The 16,858-nt window shown below is 36.6% G+C and overlaps 1 protein-coding gene across 16 annotated transcripts in view; it reads right to left on the bottom strand.

Annotated features, from left to right (window-relative positions):
* pcm1 (pericentriolar material 1) overlaps positions 1–16,858 on the bottom strand; it is a 37,735-nt gene that overhangs the window by 2,279 nt on the left and 18,598 nt on the right. For 4 of the 16 annotated variants that reach the window (XM_039674996.2, XM_039674992.2, XM_089132407.1 and 1 more), the window contains 22 exons: positions 15,397–15,629; positions 15,094–15,212; positions 14,847–14,976; positions 13,887–14,048; positions 13,036–13,199; positions 12,732–12,929; positions 12,403–12,652; positions 12,169–12,314; positions 11,507–11,679; positions 11,227–11,383; positions 9,448–9,800; positions 8,326–8,493; positions 8,004–8,060; positions 7,220–7,392; positions 6,222–6,353; positions 5,997–6,129; positions 4,677–4,817; positions 3,534–3,637; positions 3,302–3,436; positions 2,282–2,479; positions 2,142–2,201; positions 1,742–1,868 (listed from right to left, as the gene is read on the bottom strand). In XM_039674996.2, the coding sequence (XP_039530930.2) occupies positions 1,742–1,868; positions 2,142–2,201; positions 2,282–2,479; positions 3,302–3,436; positions 3,534–3,637; positions 4,677–4,817; positions 5,997–6,129; positions 6,222–6,353; positions 7,220–7,392; positions 8,004–8,060; positions 8,326–8,493; positions 9,448–9,800; positions 11,227–11,383; positions 11,507–11,679; positions 12,169–12,314; positions 12,403–12,652; positions 12,732–12,929; positions 13,036–13,199; positions 13,887–14,048; positions 14,847–14,976; positions 15,094–15,212; positions 15,397–15,629 (3,513 nt within the window). The remainder of the gene's footprint in view (positions 1–1,741; positions 1,869–2,141; positions 2,202–2,281; positions 2,480–3,301; positions 3,437–3,533; positions 3,638–4,676; positions 4,818–5,996; positions 6,130–6,221; positions 6,354–7,219; positions 7,393–8,003; positions 8,061–8,325; positions 8,494–9,447; positions 9,801–11,226; positions 11,384–11,506; positions 11,680–12,168; positions 12,315–12,402; positions 12,653–12,731; positions 12,930–13,035; positions 13,200–13,886; positions 14,049–14,846; positions 14,977–15,093; positions 15,213–15,396; positions 15,630–16,858) is intronic. The other 12 variants (XM_039674999.2, XM_039674994.2, XM_089132413.1 and 9 more) reach the window with 7 other exon arrangements.

Here is a 16,858-nt window from a genome sequence, read left to right on the forward strand (position 1 = left end):
TACTCAATTTTATGCGTACTATTGTATCACATAGAATATAACAAATATATATATTTTAAATCAATATTTAACCCTTTGGGGTCGGCAAACATGCCGGCTGGATTTTTTTCACATAGCAGCAACTTATTTTTGGTCATATAAATGAAAATCAATACTATAAACTATAGAGGGTTCTCTTTTAGTTGTGTAGACTCACATTGACATTAAAACCTTGTGTTTTGTAAAATAAAGAAAATAAACAGGGTGCGCATTCAGCTCACTCTGTCTCCGTAAAAATCTTTCTGAAACTGGAAAATCGACTGAAACTCAGCTAATACTCATCACACAAACATGAAACAAACATCTAAATAAAGCTTTAAATGTCTTTTAAACAAAACAATTCACATTTAAAATGAATATTCTCATGCAATGTAATCTGTATGAAACTTAAGAGAAGTACAGTTTCTGCTGTCTCCGCTAATAATCGTTGATGTGTTTAAACCCACTCGCAGAACACGCTATTCATAAGATAATGTGTGAGTTGATCTTTGCAAAATAGATAAACGCCCCCAGGCAAATGCCTTTAATGATGAAACTTTCTGCTTTTGATTCATCCACTTTCCTGCGCATTTGGAAGATGGCAGGATACACTGGTGAGGAAGCTCTTCAGCTTGCTCTGGATAGTGATGAAGAGTTCACATTTTCCTCCGAAAAAGAGCGGGACTCTGATGACGATCGTTTATATTTTGAAGAGCGACTTGATCGAGCCGTAGATACAATTTTGGATGAGTAAGTCTACACACGCAAGGTCTCTCGCTTGCCTCTACCGTGCTTGCGCGCGTGGTTTGGAGCACAATATCGGTCTTGCATGCACACTCGCTTGCTCTATATTACATGATATTTTATCTAATTTTCGGTATAACTAGTAGATCACGAGTGGCTCAACAGGTAGATCTATAGATAAACTCATTGTTGACAATTCAGCTTGAGAAATCGGGGGTGTGGCATGAGAGCGTGAGAATTGGCTCAATTGCGTGAGTCTCACACTGAATGCGTGAGAGTTGGCAGCCCTGCTTGATATTTAGTTTTTGTTTTTTTAAACACGCATAAACTTTATTTTTCTCATAAATACAAAGATGTACATACATGCTGCTCACATATTACTGTAGCCCTGTTTTGTGCTGAATACAGTGTAATTAGTCATTAATGTGTTTTAAAGCAACTGAAAATTTCAAGACATGTCAAAACTTATCCAGGGCCCCAAAACCCCCTAAGACCCCAAAGGGTTAAACTTTAAAAATTCTACTATTATTTAGCAAGAAAAAAAAAAATTAATAAAAAACGATAGTAGACTTTTACAGTTACAAAAGATTTCCAAATGAATCCTTGGGGGAAATTTTACCCCACTAAAATAATAAAGCAGCACAACTTTTTTAACATTGATATAAATAAGAGATGTTTCTTGAGCACCAAATCAGCAAATTAGAATAACTTCTGGATCATGTGACACTTAACTTTCTATGTTGATATATATTTAAAATGCATTTTTTTTAAAAGTAGCAATTACAATTTAATTGAAGTAAAATTTCACAACATTACTGTTGTTGTATTTTTTGATCAAATAAATGGAGCCTTGGTGAGAACAAAAATATTTTTAAAAACAAATAAATTCTCACCAGCCCCCAACTTTTGAGTGATATTATATATTTATTTAAAACAATAGCTATTTTTTTCCCCTTTAGTTTCTGGCTGATAACCTTACTTATAGAAAGAGGCAGCCCTTCTTCCTCTTCTTCTTCCACCTCAGATGCTCCACTGCTCTGTGCATCTTTCTCCTTGTCCTCTACCCTCTCATGAGGTGTCCCTCGCTGCTCAGTATCATCCTGATCCTAATGAAAAAACATTGAAACTCAATTTTCAACATTGAAAACATTCAGGTTTGAATAAAACTAAAATAAACACCGCTATACATTTGTTGTAAACCAGCAAAGGCAACAAATAGATTTTTATTTTATTTTTTTAACTCAACTCATCACTTCATATAGAGACTGCAAGCGAATATATAACACATAAAACTGTTCTGCTGTGGGGCGTTAGATTCAGAGGCAGTGTAGCTTAGTGTATTTGTGAGAATGTTAAGTGTATCAACAATTATAACTTACTCTGTCTTCATCAAAATATGATGGTGAGAATGTATTTTCTCTCTCTAGCGTTTTCTTCTCCTAAATAAACAATGCAAAGATTATTCTCGTTTAACACTGAAGCATTGCTACAGGCACACACATTAATCACTCAAGCCTACCTCAGTGCGAGGCGAGTGTTTTGGGGATGTGTGGTCAGAGCGTCTCTTGGTCCTGCATTTGTTTTTAGAGGTGTTCTGATCTAAATCTTGCATCAGTCTGAAGAAGGCAAGTTCATTGAAGAGGATCTCAGAGATCTCTACCAGCAGGTCCTCACCACAGTCCTGCAGCGTCCGTCCAACAAACTTACCCAGGGAGTCCTGTGAGTGCACACACAAAACAAAGAACAACTTCGTAAAACTATTTAAAGCACCCTTAATTAAATGTAGGCTGTAATCCAACTACAAAGTTTTACACATTTTTAAGTGCAGTAAGCCACGAAAATAACTCAATTTGGTACAGCTTTATATGCAAGCGCTTTGGAAGTGTCTGAGCGAAAAGAAAACTGCCTTTAAAGAACCAAATGGTTTAAAAAGATGTGAAAATTATAAACTTTTGTGACGAATCAACACTGATTAGGCAGGAGAAAATTCTGCCAGCTGTCCCAAAATAATGTGAAAAAAAATCTACTGTATGTAATCCCATGCCGAAATTCAGGACCTGGATAGGCATTCTGTTATACAGATATTTGTGAAACAAATTTAAATGACTTTTCCAAAACTTTCTGGGTTTATTTATTTTTCCAAAACTTTTCCAGACCTAGAAATTTCCATTTTAAAATTCCATGTTTTTCATGGCCGTATGAAATCTGCAACTAGTGGGCTTCCGACACAGATTTTTAGGCATCAGAGTCACGTTCAAACACACCCATGATTTTTAAAAATGCATTTTATTCATATAGGGGTGTGCGAAATAACCATCTATATCACAATAAGAGCAAATACATCATCAAGATCAAGATGCATCAAGATCAAGATACATCAAGATACATCATCCATTTTTGCTGGAAATAAAGATGTAACAATAGCAAAATATTAGATTTTGTGAAATTTTACAACTTTTGGTACCATAGCAACTCAAATACTAGGCTAATAACTAATGTAATGAATTTGAAGGAATAAATACATTAAATTTGTTCTAACCTGCAGGATGCCACCCAGCTGTCGGTGGAAAAACCGAACAAACTCTTTACTTTCATCATTTTGCTGGATGAGTTTGAGCACCATGCGTCTCACAGATGTGAGCAGCTGGTGTGAACACACCTCCCCAACGTGCTCCTGACAGAAAGACGCATGCAAAACAACACATCTCTGAACTGCAGCTTAAACAGTTGATTTATTTGAAATGTTAAAGTGAAAAGTAGAGCAAGCTCACCTTTAGGAAGGGAATAACTTCTGTCATGATGGCTTTGATCTGTCGGTCAAGCTGTTGTGTGTCAATCTGAGGACAATGTGCATCTGCAGACGAATGTCCTGCACCTAAAAATAGAGAGACACACACAGAAATGCATTCAACACACATAAGTAGAGCTATGTAAAGGGACATACAATGGGGCCAAAAAGTATTTAGTCAGCCACTGATTGTGCAAACATTTATCATATGCATGTTTAAAGCAAGCAGATTAATTAAAGACATATTCCAGGTTACTTTCAGCCTAATGAACGAAATGTGTTAGTGTGATATGTGTACCAGACACAAAGGTACAGGCTGTACTTAGCCTGAATTACTCATTTTAGACATGGAATCACTGACAGTGATGTGTGCTGTGACATCAGAAGACAGTGTCCATCGTGAGCAGATGTGGATGAAATAAGGCATATAAAAGTTTCTAACCAGCCATTTGTTTGATTTCCATTTTTAGAGCATTTGCTTGTCGCATTGTATCTGGTAGGGACATGCCATTAGCAGGGCTCCAGACTAACTTTTCCACTGGTTACACTGGAGCTACCAACTTTCTCAGTTGGTCACACCAGCATATGATTTGGTTGAACTTTTTTTTTTTTTTTTACATACCATGGAATTAATCAATGCATGCTGATGAATAGTGGTCTTAATCTGCATACCATGGTTTGATACTGATGTAAAAAGACTGACAGTGACACAAGACCTCATGTCAGCAAAATGTTTTAATCAAATCAAAATATTCTCAAAAAAAAAAAAAACCTATTAAAAAGTTAAAGTAAAAAGCTGACTCTGAAAAATAGTAGTATTTAATTAAATCCACACTTATTATAGGCGTACCGTAGAGATAAGTCCAAAACACGGTTTGAAAAATGGATTCATGATGTACTCGTTCATTTTGAACATACGGGCTGCAGCAGCTACTGATCCAGCAGCGTTCTGTTGCGCATGGTGAATTTAACTGAGTACATGACCATGCGCTCACACAAATGCGATTTTTTTAAATTTTAACTCGCACATTCTCAAAAAATGGTCGCAGTCTGGAGCCCTGCATTGGAAGCACTTGCAAATGAATCTCAGGTCTATTCTGAAGTCTGAGAGTGATCACATGAATACCTTGCGTGGGTGCTGAGGCAGCAGCAGCAGCAGCTCCAGGGCTGTGCTCAGGGTTATCTGTGTTACACTCAGCCCTTAGCTTCATGCGCTCATACTCCCTCATCCTGGCCAATGCCTTATCTAAATGAATCACTGTGTTGCCTGGAGAAGCAGAAAGGAAACGAAGGGACAGAGAGAGAAAGAGAGCGAGAGAGAGGAACATGAAAGTATTCAAGGGGAGTACGATAGAATTCAGTCCAGCCCCAACCCAGCAAAGCAAGCATGATCATGGTAAACAACCTATCTAAGGCTGTCACGATTCCTCGATTCATTTTGAGTACTCGATTTTGAAAAATGTAGAGTAACCTGCAAAATACCGGAAGTGGCGCATTACACGGATGAGAACCACATTATTAGACCGTTTTCTAAGGCTGCGCGATGTATTAAAACCAAAAACCATACTATAGCATAGGGCTATTGTGAATTAAAAAAGGCTGTGAATCAATTAAATAAATATATGCCCTGCATATAATATATAACGCTTTATTTACATGTTTGTAGGTCACGTGCATCTCTGTTCACTATAAATGCTGCTACACACAAACTGTTATTTATATGCGTAAAATGGGCCTCAAACTCCATCTCTACATATGCTGTGAGTTTGTGCTGCTTATAACGTTCATCTGGGATCATATTTATTCAGATTTGTAAAGTAAATAATTTATAAACTTACACAAACATAGGGGAATACATCAACATGTTTCTAAATGTGTAAACTGTTACTGTTTATCACAATTTCAAAATAAAAGTTCTATATTTACATGTTTTGATGTTCCCATATTCTGAGAAATGTCAGTTGCTGTAGCATTTCTATCGTAAAGAAGTGGCCAAATGTTAAATATTAAGTTGACATTTGAATTAAATGTAATTTGGGAAATATTAAACAAGGACTTGATCTGCTGTAAAGTGAAACAATAATTACCAGGTTGTTGGCGGCCTATGAAGGGATGTGTAATTATACATAAAGTTGATTGATCATATCATATATGTATATTATGTATTTTAACAGTGTTGTTCTATAAAACCATATGATTACTTGCTTTTGATCCTTTATTTGAACCAACAATTATTGCCTTGTTATTATATATGTATTTCAAGTCATTTTAAAAGCTATTGTTTGCTTAGGTCTATTTTTATTAACACTTCAAAAAACACAAAAATCAATTACTCGATTAATCTACAAAATAATCGTCCGATTACCTGATTGCCAAAATAATCGTTAGTGACAGCCCTAAACCCATCTATAGTTTTTAACATGATTGTGTCTATATGCAAGCATACCCAAGTCATCACTAGCAAAGGGTTCAAGGTTGGAAGAGGTGGACAGCAGGCTCTCATTGTCCATCGAATCTCTATCTGCTACCCTCTTCAGTACAGAGTTGGATTTAACGGTAACAATCTTCTCAGATGCATCCTGGAAAAACCAGGAAGAAAAATTAATAAATCAACTGTGTGATAGCTAAAGATAGAAAATCAGATGGGCAGATGGGGAAGCAAATTACTTACATTGTCACTGGTAACCAAGCTTTCACTAGGTGTGAGCTCTGACTGTGAGCCTGTGGCCCACACAGCTGGACCCAAAGAGGACGCATGCTCATCTGCCACACTCTTCTCTGTCAGGTGCCTTGTTACAATGTCCTGGTGGCCAAAGCCAAAGATGAGATTTGATATCTCTCATAGGATGTGTGTGCACAAACGCATTCTATGCTACTTTTATTTAAGTACATTTGACTAATTCAATTTAACCCTCAGGTTGTGTTTGGGTTATTTTGCCACGGAGAGCATTTTCCTGCACCTGGAAATGCTAGTTAATGTTATTGCATTGGACTAAAAGTTAGTGACTTCTCACTTTACTGAGTCTAACAACTTCCCAAAATTGTTTTGATACTTTTTGTGGGGTTTTTTCTCCACACTGTAACACTTGTTCCCAGTCAAAAATGACTGCCCTACAAAATATTGCTTATACATCTCTCATTTTGCTACATCACCTGATATTGGATTAAATCTTCGCCAACTCATTTTCTTTCAATTAGGACAAGTTTTATCTATATATTTGGAATTGATCATCATTTAAAAATCGTAAAAGCTTACAGACCTCAGTCATTATTTGTAGATAATTTTGTCCATTTTGTGAAATATATGAAGTTGAGAAAAAGACTGAATCCAATATTTGGTGATTAAATAGTGTACCGAGTGATTTATAGGCTATTGTTTTTGTACCACAAGTGTGTGACTGTTATTTTGTACAAAATTAAAACCATTTCAAAACAATTTCCTGGTTAAACATTAAAGCACACTAGTGTGATAAACAGTGCATTTTTTTCTTCATATTTTAAGTAAAAATTACAAAATTATACACAAACAATTTTTACTCAAAAACATAGGTACGCAATAATAAGGCCAATGATCAATCAGTTCCAAAAACAAATACAAAACCTGTCCAAATTGAAAGAAAACAAGCTGACAAAAGATTGAAATTTTCAGGGTTTTTTAGAGGACTGTACCTGTAGTGAGTAGAGCGCCCTCTGCCGCAGGTAGTCAGTATTGAGCAGCTGAAGCTCATGGAAGAGCTCAATGAGGAAGTGAGGGCGAGACTCATTCTGAGAGATCAGTGTTGCCACCTCAGAATAGATCGTCTCTCTCAGGGCCTCAAAAAGAGAGAAATCACTGCTCACATCTAGAGAAGAGAAATATACAGAGTCAGAACAAAACAAAAGACGATAAACAGACAATCTACTAAAACTTTTCAAGCATATAAAGAGTAGATCAAACTACTACTGTTTGTGCAAACTAATACAAAAAACTGTGGAAACATACTTAACATAAGCAGCATTAGCAACACCTAGCAACACCTTGCAGCACTAGCAACACCTTGAGTACCGAACTTCACACAATATTCATTAGAACCATGCTCAGATCCATACTTTCTGTCTTCAATTCAAAAGCAAAGGTATAAAACATCCATAACAAAACACACTAGGTTTGTATTATAATCAGCCCAGCAGACTCTTCCCCTTTCCTCCCCAATTTACCAATGTTCTGAAATGACAATAGTGAACAAAAGAAATAAACTTTAAACAGCTCAGGGGAGTTGTCTATATAACAATCTATGTTTGTGTGTGACATTTATGCCCTGAAAATGGAAAAAAAATTGGGCCCATGTCTAGTATTTCTTAGGCATGTTATACATGTGAATGCACTTTAGAAAAAAGAAGAGGAGAAAGAGGAGAAGGAAAACATGCAGATTAGGTGGTTAGCAGGTCAAACAGCTGATTAACTTGGAGTTACCTGGGACTTCAGTGCATGCAATTCTGTTAGAGAGAAAAGGTGTTCTCCAAGCATATGCTGTGAAGAACAAAACCCAAAATGAAATATGAACAAAAACAGAAATAAAAATGAAATAAGTGACACTATAAAACAATATAGTGGACATAGGGGACATAAGATGTTCAAATTAAAAAAGTCTGCTATACTGCTCTGGCAGAACCTTCTCTGATTGAAGAATATAACACACACTGTATAACAATACAGTTCTCATTGTTCTACGTTTTGATATTTAGTGTTATGACATTTTATTCAGTGATATCAGTAGCTGGATATAAATACATACCAGATGAGAGATCATTTGGCTTGCTGCTCTTAGTCTTGCTGTCCAGTTTCTCCTGTGTGAGTTTGTCTAGCAGACCTTGGTTGAGATCTTTGTATTTGACCTGAGAGGAGCGCACTCTGTCCTGATCAAAGTGAGAGTCACTTGAAACACTGTCACTATCCACAGATGCTGAAAATGAAAAGAACACAATTTAACCCCATTTGATTGAATCTTAAATTAAAATTTAAGACATGGAGTCTTTAACTCCAAGGCTTTTTTTTGCCTAAATATTAGGGTTGGGTAATGACACAATTTGATTTGATTTCGATTCATAAGCTTGCGATTCGATTCCGAAGAAAGTTACATGATTTATAAACATTTAAATGGTGGCTTTCATAAAAACTTGCCAGATTTATACAAACATGCATTAAATATTGAAGAACATTAAAAATTATAATGAATATGTAATATGGTGCATATATTTAGCAAAATGGTCCTCTTTAGAGTTACTTTTAGTAGCTGACTAATGAGTTTATGGTCACTGAGTTTTTGTGATAAGGTTTTTCTGAGGTAAATGTCATGTTGCATGATATTGTTTACAAGCTGTTTTACTAACATATAACAGACAGATTTCATAACAGATTTCGATAAGTTGTACTCTATCTTTTAACACAGTTTCAGATGCTCATTCATGTTTATTTCGCACTGTAACTGATATTAAGGCAGAAGAGGATATCATGTGCGCTCCGCACTGCTGCTTCTCTTGAGCTGAGCCAGAGCGATCTCACGCCACAGCACCAAAACGATACTTATGTTTTTGAATTTCATAAGATAATGGACGTAATTTGAACTTTATTTCATATCAATAGTACCAAAGCACAAAGATTATTGCAATTTATTGGATGGGATGCGAGCTATAATGTTCCATTCATTCAAATGAAAACAGGGTGACTAATCGATTCTTGACATTTAAGAATTGATACCGGTTCGTAAAAATGAGAATCGATTAATATCGAGAAATCAATATTTTTTTACCCCGCCCTACTAAATATATATTTTTAAATCCATAAACCCAATTAATGAAACTTTGCTTTTCAATGAGCCTTTAAAGGCCGAGTATGTCAACTTTAAATATAGACACACCTGTGTTCTTCTGTCCCCTGCCTCTCTTACGGCGGCTCTTTGTGTTGGGGGTCTTGTCTCTAGAGGCCAGGCTGGCCTGTGCAGCAGCCTTGCGTCCTGCTCTAAAGGTCTTGGTTACGGTGGTCGGGTCTGCCCTGTCTGGCAGGCTGCTCATAGACTCCTGGGAGTCAGGTATGTAGGAGCGATCCCGGGAAATGGAAGGGTGAGGAATAGGAGAGGAGGAAGGGGAGTTCTTCTCTATCTGACTTGTATGGCCAGAGGACAGAGTGGGTCTCTGACCAGAGCGATTGAGGGAGGAGTTTAACCAGCTCGAGTTATTAGCATCAGCCACAGTATCAGGTTGAGACTGAAACCTATAAAGTAAAAATAAAAATGATTTGTTAGGTTTCTCTTCCTTTTTTGTAGTCTAACCCTCTGGGGTCGGCGGTATTGCCGGCAATACCATCTTACTTTTTTTCTTATTAGTGCAAAAGAGACTCAAATTACTCTGCTGATCCTGATCACTCATTAGTCAAAAGTCTTGTGGACACATAGTATGTGTTTTGTGACCTTATTTCAGCAACTTTAATTTTCAGTTTATTCAATATTATCATGCACAAACAATATTCTCTCAAAAATACAAACATGTACATACATGGGCTGCACGATTTGGGGAAAATGTCATATTGCGAATATTGAGGTCAATATTGCGATTGCGATATAATAAACAAATGGTTTCATGAGTCAAATTGCATGGTTCTAAAGTAAAATGCACACACAGATTAGTGATCATTCTGTGTATTAATGTGTATTTCTCCCTCGCGCATGTTTATGAATTGAGTTGACTGAATGTCTTTGAGAATACATGATGGTAAAAGGTCGAAAGGCCGACGTTTTTTTTCTTCTGAACTACTGGTTGTGAATTGTGCTAAAATAACGTTGCCTTATCTTCTCTGAAAAGCTTTCCACACATTTAGATCAGATGAAATAACCACACTTTCAATAAAAAATAAAATAAAATAAAAATCTACCTGGTGATGAAATGTTTTTTTGTGTCGACTGTCAAAACCATAGACTGTAAAAATAGGTCGAGGCAAATCTCGTGCCTGGATAATCACACAACGTGTGCCGTGGTCCGTGCCACGTCCGATTCGCGAACTAATGACTCCTTTGAACCAATTCACTTTAATGAATTGTTAAAACAACTGATCTGTCCAACACTGAGCTCAAGAGACATAAATCGGAAACACTTTACAATAAGGTTCCATTTATTAAAGTGTACATTTGTTAACATTCTATTAATATTAGTTTCTATGCGTATTTACTCCATGACAAAACTACCCCAGTCATTCTAGAATGATTCATTCTTTCCAAATAGAGCTAGGCCTATTCAAGTAATCTGGTGAAATTGTTTTTATATCATTTTTTACCAATATCGTGCAGCCCTAATCCTCGCTATGTGTTTTCTATACAGGGATATCGACATCGGTAAATATCGGTATCGGCCATAACAGCAATGTTAATATCGGTTATCGGTATCGGCCACAAATTTTCACATCGGTGCATCACTAATTAATATGTTTATAAGCAACTGAAAAAGGCACAAATGTCAGGGCATGTCAAAACAGCTCAAGGACCCCAAAAACACCTTAGACCCCAGAAGGTTAAGCAAGATAATTTTTTTGACTTTACAGCCAACCAATATATAAAGTAGGTCATTCTTAAATTTTCATCTGACTTTATTGATAGAATCATCAAGATTTTATCATATTAATACAAATTACAGAAACACATTTGTACCTCTTCTCTGTGTTGAGTGGAGATCTCTGTAGTGGAGGGGGGAAACTCATGTATTCCGTTTTGACGGATATGTTTGGATCATGCTGATGATCTGAACCGGCCTGGTTCTGTTGGAAATCTCCTACCGAGGAAGGAAACAAGGGACTGAAATTAAAGCCTAAAGATAGAAAAGTAGAGAGAATGAAAGAAAAAAGGTTACAAGTATGTATATATAAATATTTTTATTTTATTTTATATGTAATTTACCCAATATAAATAATTAGAGATGGATAACACTTACCAGTTGGGAAAGGGGAAAAGTTTGGAATTCCAGGCATATTGAGTGTATTGACTGGTGGGTAATTTAGGAACAGAGGAGGGGATGTAGAATCACATGTAACAGTTTGATTCTGCTGTTGTCCTGACAAGGACTGACTCTGCTGCTGCAACAGATCATTCAGAACTTGTTTCAACCTGCCAGGAAAAAAAGAGCACATTTTAAACATTGTGACAAATGAAACCAAAGCTTGTTTCACATTAAATCAGTTTAGACATTGTCTACCATTCAAATGTTTGGCGTCAGTAAGATTTAAAAAAAAAAATAATAATAATAATAATACAAATTACTAATATTAATGCTAATACTAACAGTAAGGATGCATTCAATTGTGATGAACTTACTATTAATTCAACACTGATAATAAGAAGAAATAGTTTTTTAAATAGATATTTTAAATTGTAGTCATATTTCACAAATCTACCGCTTTTGCAGGGGTATTCAATTTATTTTTATTTTATTTTTTTAAATGCAGCCTTGGTGAGCATAAGCAAGTTCTTTCAAAAAGAAATTCCAAACTTCTTAATGGTAGTAGATCTACAGCAAATGCCTCATTCTTCATGCTTAAAATCTAACTTATATTCTTTTTTTTTCATTTATAATTTTCGAAAGAAATTTAGACAGACCGATTGACATTGTTCTGTTGCCAAGCCAGCTGTGTGTAACACTGGTTTAGTTGGTGCATGATGAGAGGGACCTGAGGAGAGGTCACATTATTGGGCACAACACCATATGGACCTGTGAGCAGAGCTTGCAGCATGTATGAAAGAGTCTAGAGATGAGAGAAGGGAAAAAAAAAAGTTGTAAGTGAGGAAAAAAACTGAAAGAATGGAAAAATAAAATGTGTTAAACTTTCTGACCTGTTGGTCCTGCAGTAAAGTTTGGCACATGGTAGTGCTGAAGTTGAGTTGTTTCTGGAGGTGTGTGATCTGTTCCTGCCAGTGTGCTGGTGCAGCGCCCTCAGAGAGAGACAGATCAGCCGCCCATCGGAGGTTCTCCTGCCGCTTAGCTCTGCTGGAACTACTGCTCTCAGTCTGTGGCTGCTGACGAGGGTAACCCCTTGATCCACGGGGGGAAGGACTACCATTAACTTCCCTGTGAACTTTCACACTGCGCAAAATGAAAAGACAGTTAATAATGGATTGGGTTTGGCGTCTAGTCAAACTCTAGTATGCGCCTGTGCGTTTACCTATCTCTGTTATTCCTGTTGTAGTTGCGCTGTTTTTGGGTGGAGCAAGCATGCAGCTCATCTGTGGAACTGGAATCCTCTCCTCCATCATGTTCATCCTCATCAGCATCTTCCTCAGCCCCCACCTCAGAGTAATCATCATCATCATCATCTTCACCAAGGGGACACTGTGTCGATCCACCCCAGGTGGCCACGGTTCTGACACAAAAATGATGATTAGCACCTGACATAAAATTGAGTCTTCAAAGTATATAAAACACTTTTTTGAAATTAGCCATTATAAACTATCAAAGAAAAGTGTTACCTTTCATCACGACTGTAGGACTGGGTCCCATGTGTCTCGCTCCTGAATGGAGAGTCAGTGAGTGTGCTTCTCCTCTGCTGTTCTGCCATCAGACTCTCCAATTGTTTCCGCCTCTGTCTCAACTCCTCACGCAAGATCTGATGCCTTCGCATCTCTGACCATAGCTAATATAAAAAGACAAAGTTATTAAACTTTCCAACACTAACACTAAAATGTGCTATAATAAAATGACTTTAAATAAACCTTGGACTTCTTTCCCCTGCCTGACAGCAGTAGACAGTGGCTACTCTTGTCAAGGAAATAAACCTACAGTGGCTTACTATAGTTTTCTCTTTTTAAAAACATAAAAAAATAATAATGATATTTAATAATACTTCATTAAATAAATCTTAAAATCCCTTTAAAATTCACCCAAAATGGATAATTCAATTAAAAATAAATATTCGGTCATCTATTACTCAGGTTCGTGTTGTTCCAAACTCATGAGACTTTTTTTATCTTCAGTATACAAATGCAGGTATTTTTAAAGAAACCAGAGAGATATAGTACAGAATAGTAATATAGTAAACAGAAGCTCAAACAAGCTTGCTTTACAGGCGAGAATAAAAGAGGCATGTCACACGTCATGTACAGCTGATCTGCAATTGGTGGCATTCAAAAAGGAGGGATAGAAACTTCCCAGGTTTCATTAAGAAGATTTTCATTTGAGTTTGAAGTGAATGAAAGTCTCATGGGTTTGGAACGACAAGGTGAGTAAATGTCGACAATTATTTTTTTTGAATGATCAATCCCTTTAAAACCCTACCTGAGATATAAAGGCAGAAAAATTGTTATTTAAATTTCACACAAACCTCATTGTCAGTAACAGTGACTGGAGGAGGTTCAGTGGTGGGTTTAGGGCCACTAGTGTTGGCTTTAGCTGAAGAAGAGTGTAATGGTACAGGAGCGGGAGTAGAGGCTGCTGCAGGAATCTTCCTCCTCATCTGACCGCTAGCACTACTGCTCACAGACGACTGACAGGGCACATCATGATTTAAGAAAATTCATAAATCATAAAACTCAGTCTCTGCAGTTTTACAGTTGTTCAGTGTGAGTTCATAATAACAGTGTTTCCCCTACCATTGTTTTTTTTGTTTTTTGTTTTTCTTTGGGGGGGGGGGGGGGGGGGGGCGTCAAGAAGCAACAAATAACGGCGCGCTTGTTCACTTGCATTGAAGCAAAAGCGAATATTAAAAAGCATTTGGTTAACTGTCCACCTAAAACACATTTTTTGGTTTAAAAAAAAAGGCAGTTAAAATCGATTCCCTATTTTCATTTTCAAAACTTGTGTTGGTTAGTCCGATTGTGCAAACGATTTTCAAACGTGAAGTGACAGCCCTAGTAGAATTTAGATACATCTCAATGTAAAAATATTAACACTAACAAAAATAAATTATCAAAACTTTATTTTAAGAAATAATTAAGAAATGTTTTACATGTTTTGATTTTGACAGTAAAGCTCAATGTGCAACACATTGTTAGACCAAAAGTTTGGTTAATTTCATATGATTAAAATAAATTAAATTAATGTTGTCTTCCTTTGATTACCAAAAATAAAGAAAAAAAAAAAATCACAGAATTTGTGTTTTTATATTGTATAAGTGTAATAATTGTACAAGTTTCATGATTTCAATTAATTAGACAGGCTTTTTGACAACTAAAAAATGTACACCACGTGTAGTAGTTTCGGGGATCTACCACCCACCCAGAAAAAAAATCCTAGAGGGAAACACTGAATGACCTACTGTAAATCACAAATGTATGTGAAGTACCTGAAGGTCAGGGCAGGCCCACTGTATGTCTTGTATCTTGCCCTGAATCTCCATCAGCCTTTGTCTCTCTTCATGGAGCTGCTTTAGTTCCTGCTGCTGCTGCTTGAGTTTTTCCTCATATAATTTCTCTCTGAAAAAGTTGTTTCACACAGGTCACATTAAAAAAACTAACATGCTGCAGTATGTTCTCATCTGACACAAAATGAACTGAAAATACAAGTATATATCCAGGGACACAAACACTAACCTCCTCGTATCAGAGAGGGTGATATCTCTCTGGGTTTTGGGAGTTGTTGCTCGGGTGTTATTGGGTTTTTGCTTCAAACCTTCATCTTCATTAGCTGTAGTACCATCTGTATCATCACTCTAGAGTAACATTAACAGACCCAGAGGAAAAAGTCTTCAACAGGTTGACAAAGCACAGTAAAGAAAAGGCAGACAGGAGAATGTATAAGGGAGCTATTTTTTATTAAGTCAAACTCCACTCAAACTATATTTGCATTGTGAATGAGCAGAATCTTACATCACACTCATGGCACCAGACCCTCACCTGCACCATGGCCACCAGTTCTTGGAGTTGTCGGAGTTTTTGTTTAGCTGTTTGAAGACGATGAACTTTCTGAGCATAATCTGCATCCCCACCAAGACTGCTTCTACGACTGGACCCTGAACCATCACTGTCTATGCCTCCTCCTCTTGCTCCATCAACATCATCCTCCAGTGCCTCATCATCATCCTCATCTTTAACTTCAACGTGAGGCCTGTCCCGGTTGAACTGGCATTCTGAAATGATTACAATGAATATAAAAGAAATAGTTCATATAGAGCTGCACGATTCTGGATATTTACATCCGCTTTTATTTTATTTTTACAGATCACGATTTAACAGATCACGACAAAAAAAAAAATACATTTATTAGAGGTTCTGAAAAAAAAAAAAAAAAGTCAGCCCACCAAAGCTCCAAAAAAAAAAAAAAAAAAAAAAAACTCTTGATAATAACTTTTAACTGTCTGAAGAAGAGCCTGGTTGCTCAACTATTACACTATAGAGCCTGGTTGCTCCTGGTTGAGCCTGGTTGCTCCACTCAGTGTTGTAGTCGAGACCACCTCACTCGAGTCCGAGTTGACACCGAGACCAGAGAGAGTCGAGTCCGAGTCAAGACCGAGTCTCCGAGTCAAGACCGAGTCCATAGAGAGTCGAGTCCGAGACCAGAGACGGTCGAGTCCGAGTCGAGACCGAGACCAGTGAGGGTTGATTACCTAATTTACTTTTATTTATTTAGAGAAATACTTTTTTTTACTGAATTTACTTAGAGTTTAAAAAATATGATCAGTTTAGGGTAAAAAGGCCACATAGTAGGTGGTGTTAAAAGTAATTTTATTAAAATTTGTCATGCGCAGTTGCGCACTAGAAAATCACCAATCACTGGGCGTTTCAATCAATTTAAAGAAATATTTTATTAACATACATTAATAATCATGAAAAATATTTTTAATTGAACTCGAGTAAAAAAAACAAATGTTCGAGTACGAGTCAATTCCGAGTCCAAATGGACACGAGTCCATGACAAGACCAAGACCATTAAAATATGGTCTCCGAGTCTCGAGTACTACAACACTGGCTCCACTATTACAATTTTTGTTTTGCATATTTTGGAGCTTGGTGTGCCAACTCTGGGTTTTTTTTTTTTGTATCATTTATTTTGACGAGCACCCAACCGTGAGTATATTTTTGCCAGTGATGTGCGTAATTTTGTCTTGTTTTTATAAGAGGTTCTGAAAAAAATGTTAATTGCTGCAGTATTTAAAAATACTTTTATATTTAACAAATACTTAATTACTTCAAATAAATGTTTGTCTATAAATCAATGAATGATTCAATGACTTAATCATTAATACTTCCCTTGTTTCATTATTGGATGAATCAGTGTTTAACAAATTTCTTGAATAATTAAATGACAGATACATTTTAAGTCACTTGGATGAATCAGCGAATAATTCAATGACAAATA

The sequence above is a fragment of the Pimephales promelas genome, chromosome 6 (genome assembly GCF_988280905.1).
Source record: "Pimephales promelas chromosome 6, fPimPro1.hap1.1, whole genome shotgun sequence".
In the NCBI taxonomy this organism is placed as follows: domain Eukaryota; kingdom Metazoa; phylum Chordata; class Actinopteri; order Cypriniformes; family Leuciscidae; genus Pimephales; species Pimephales promelas.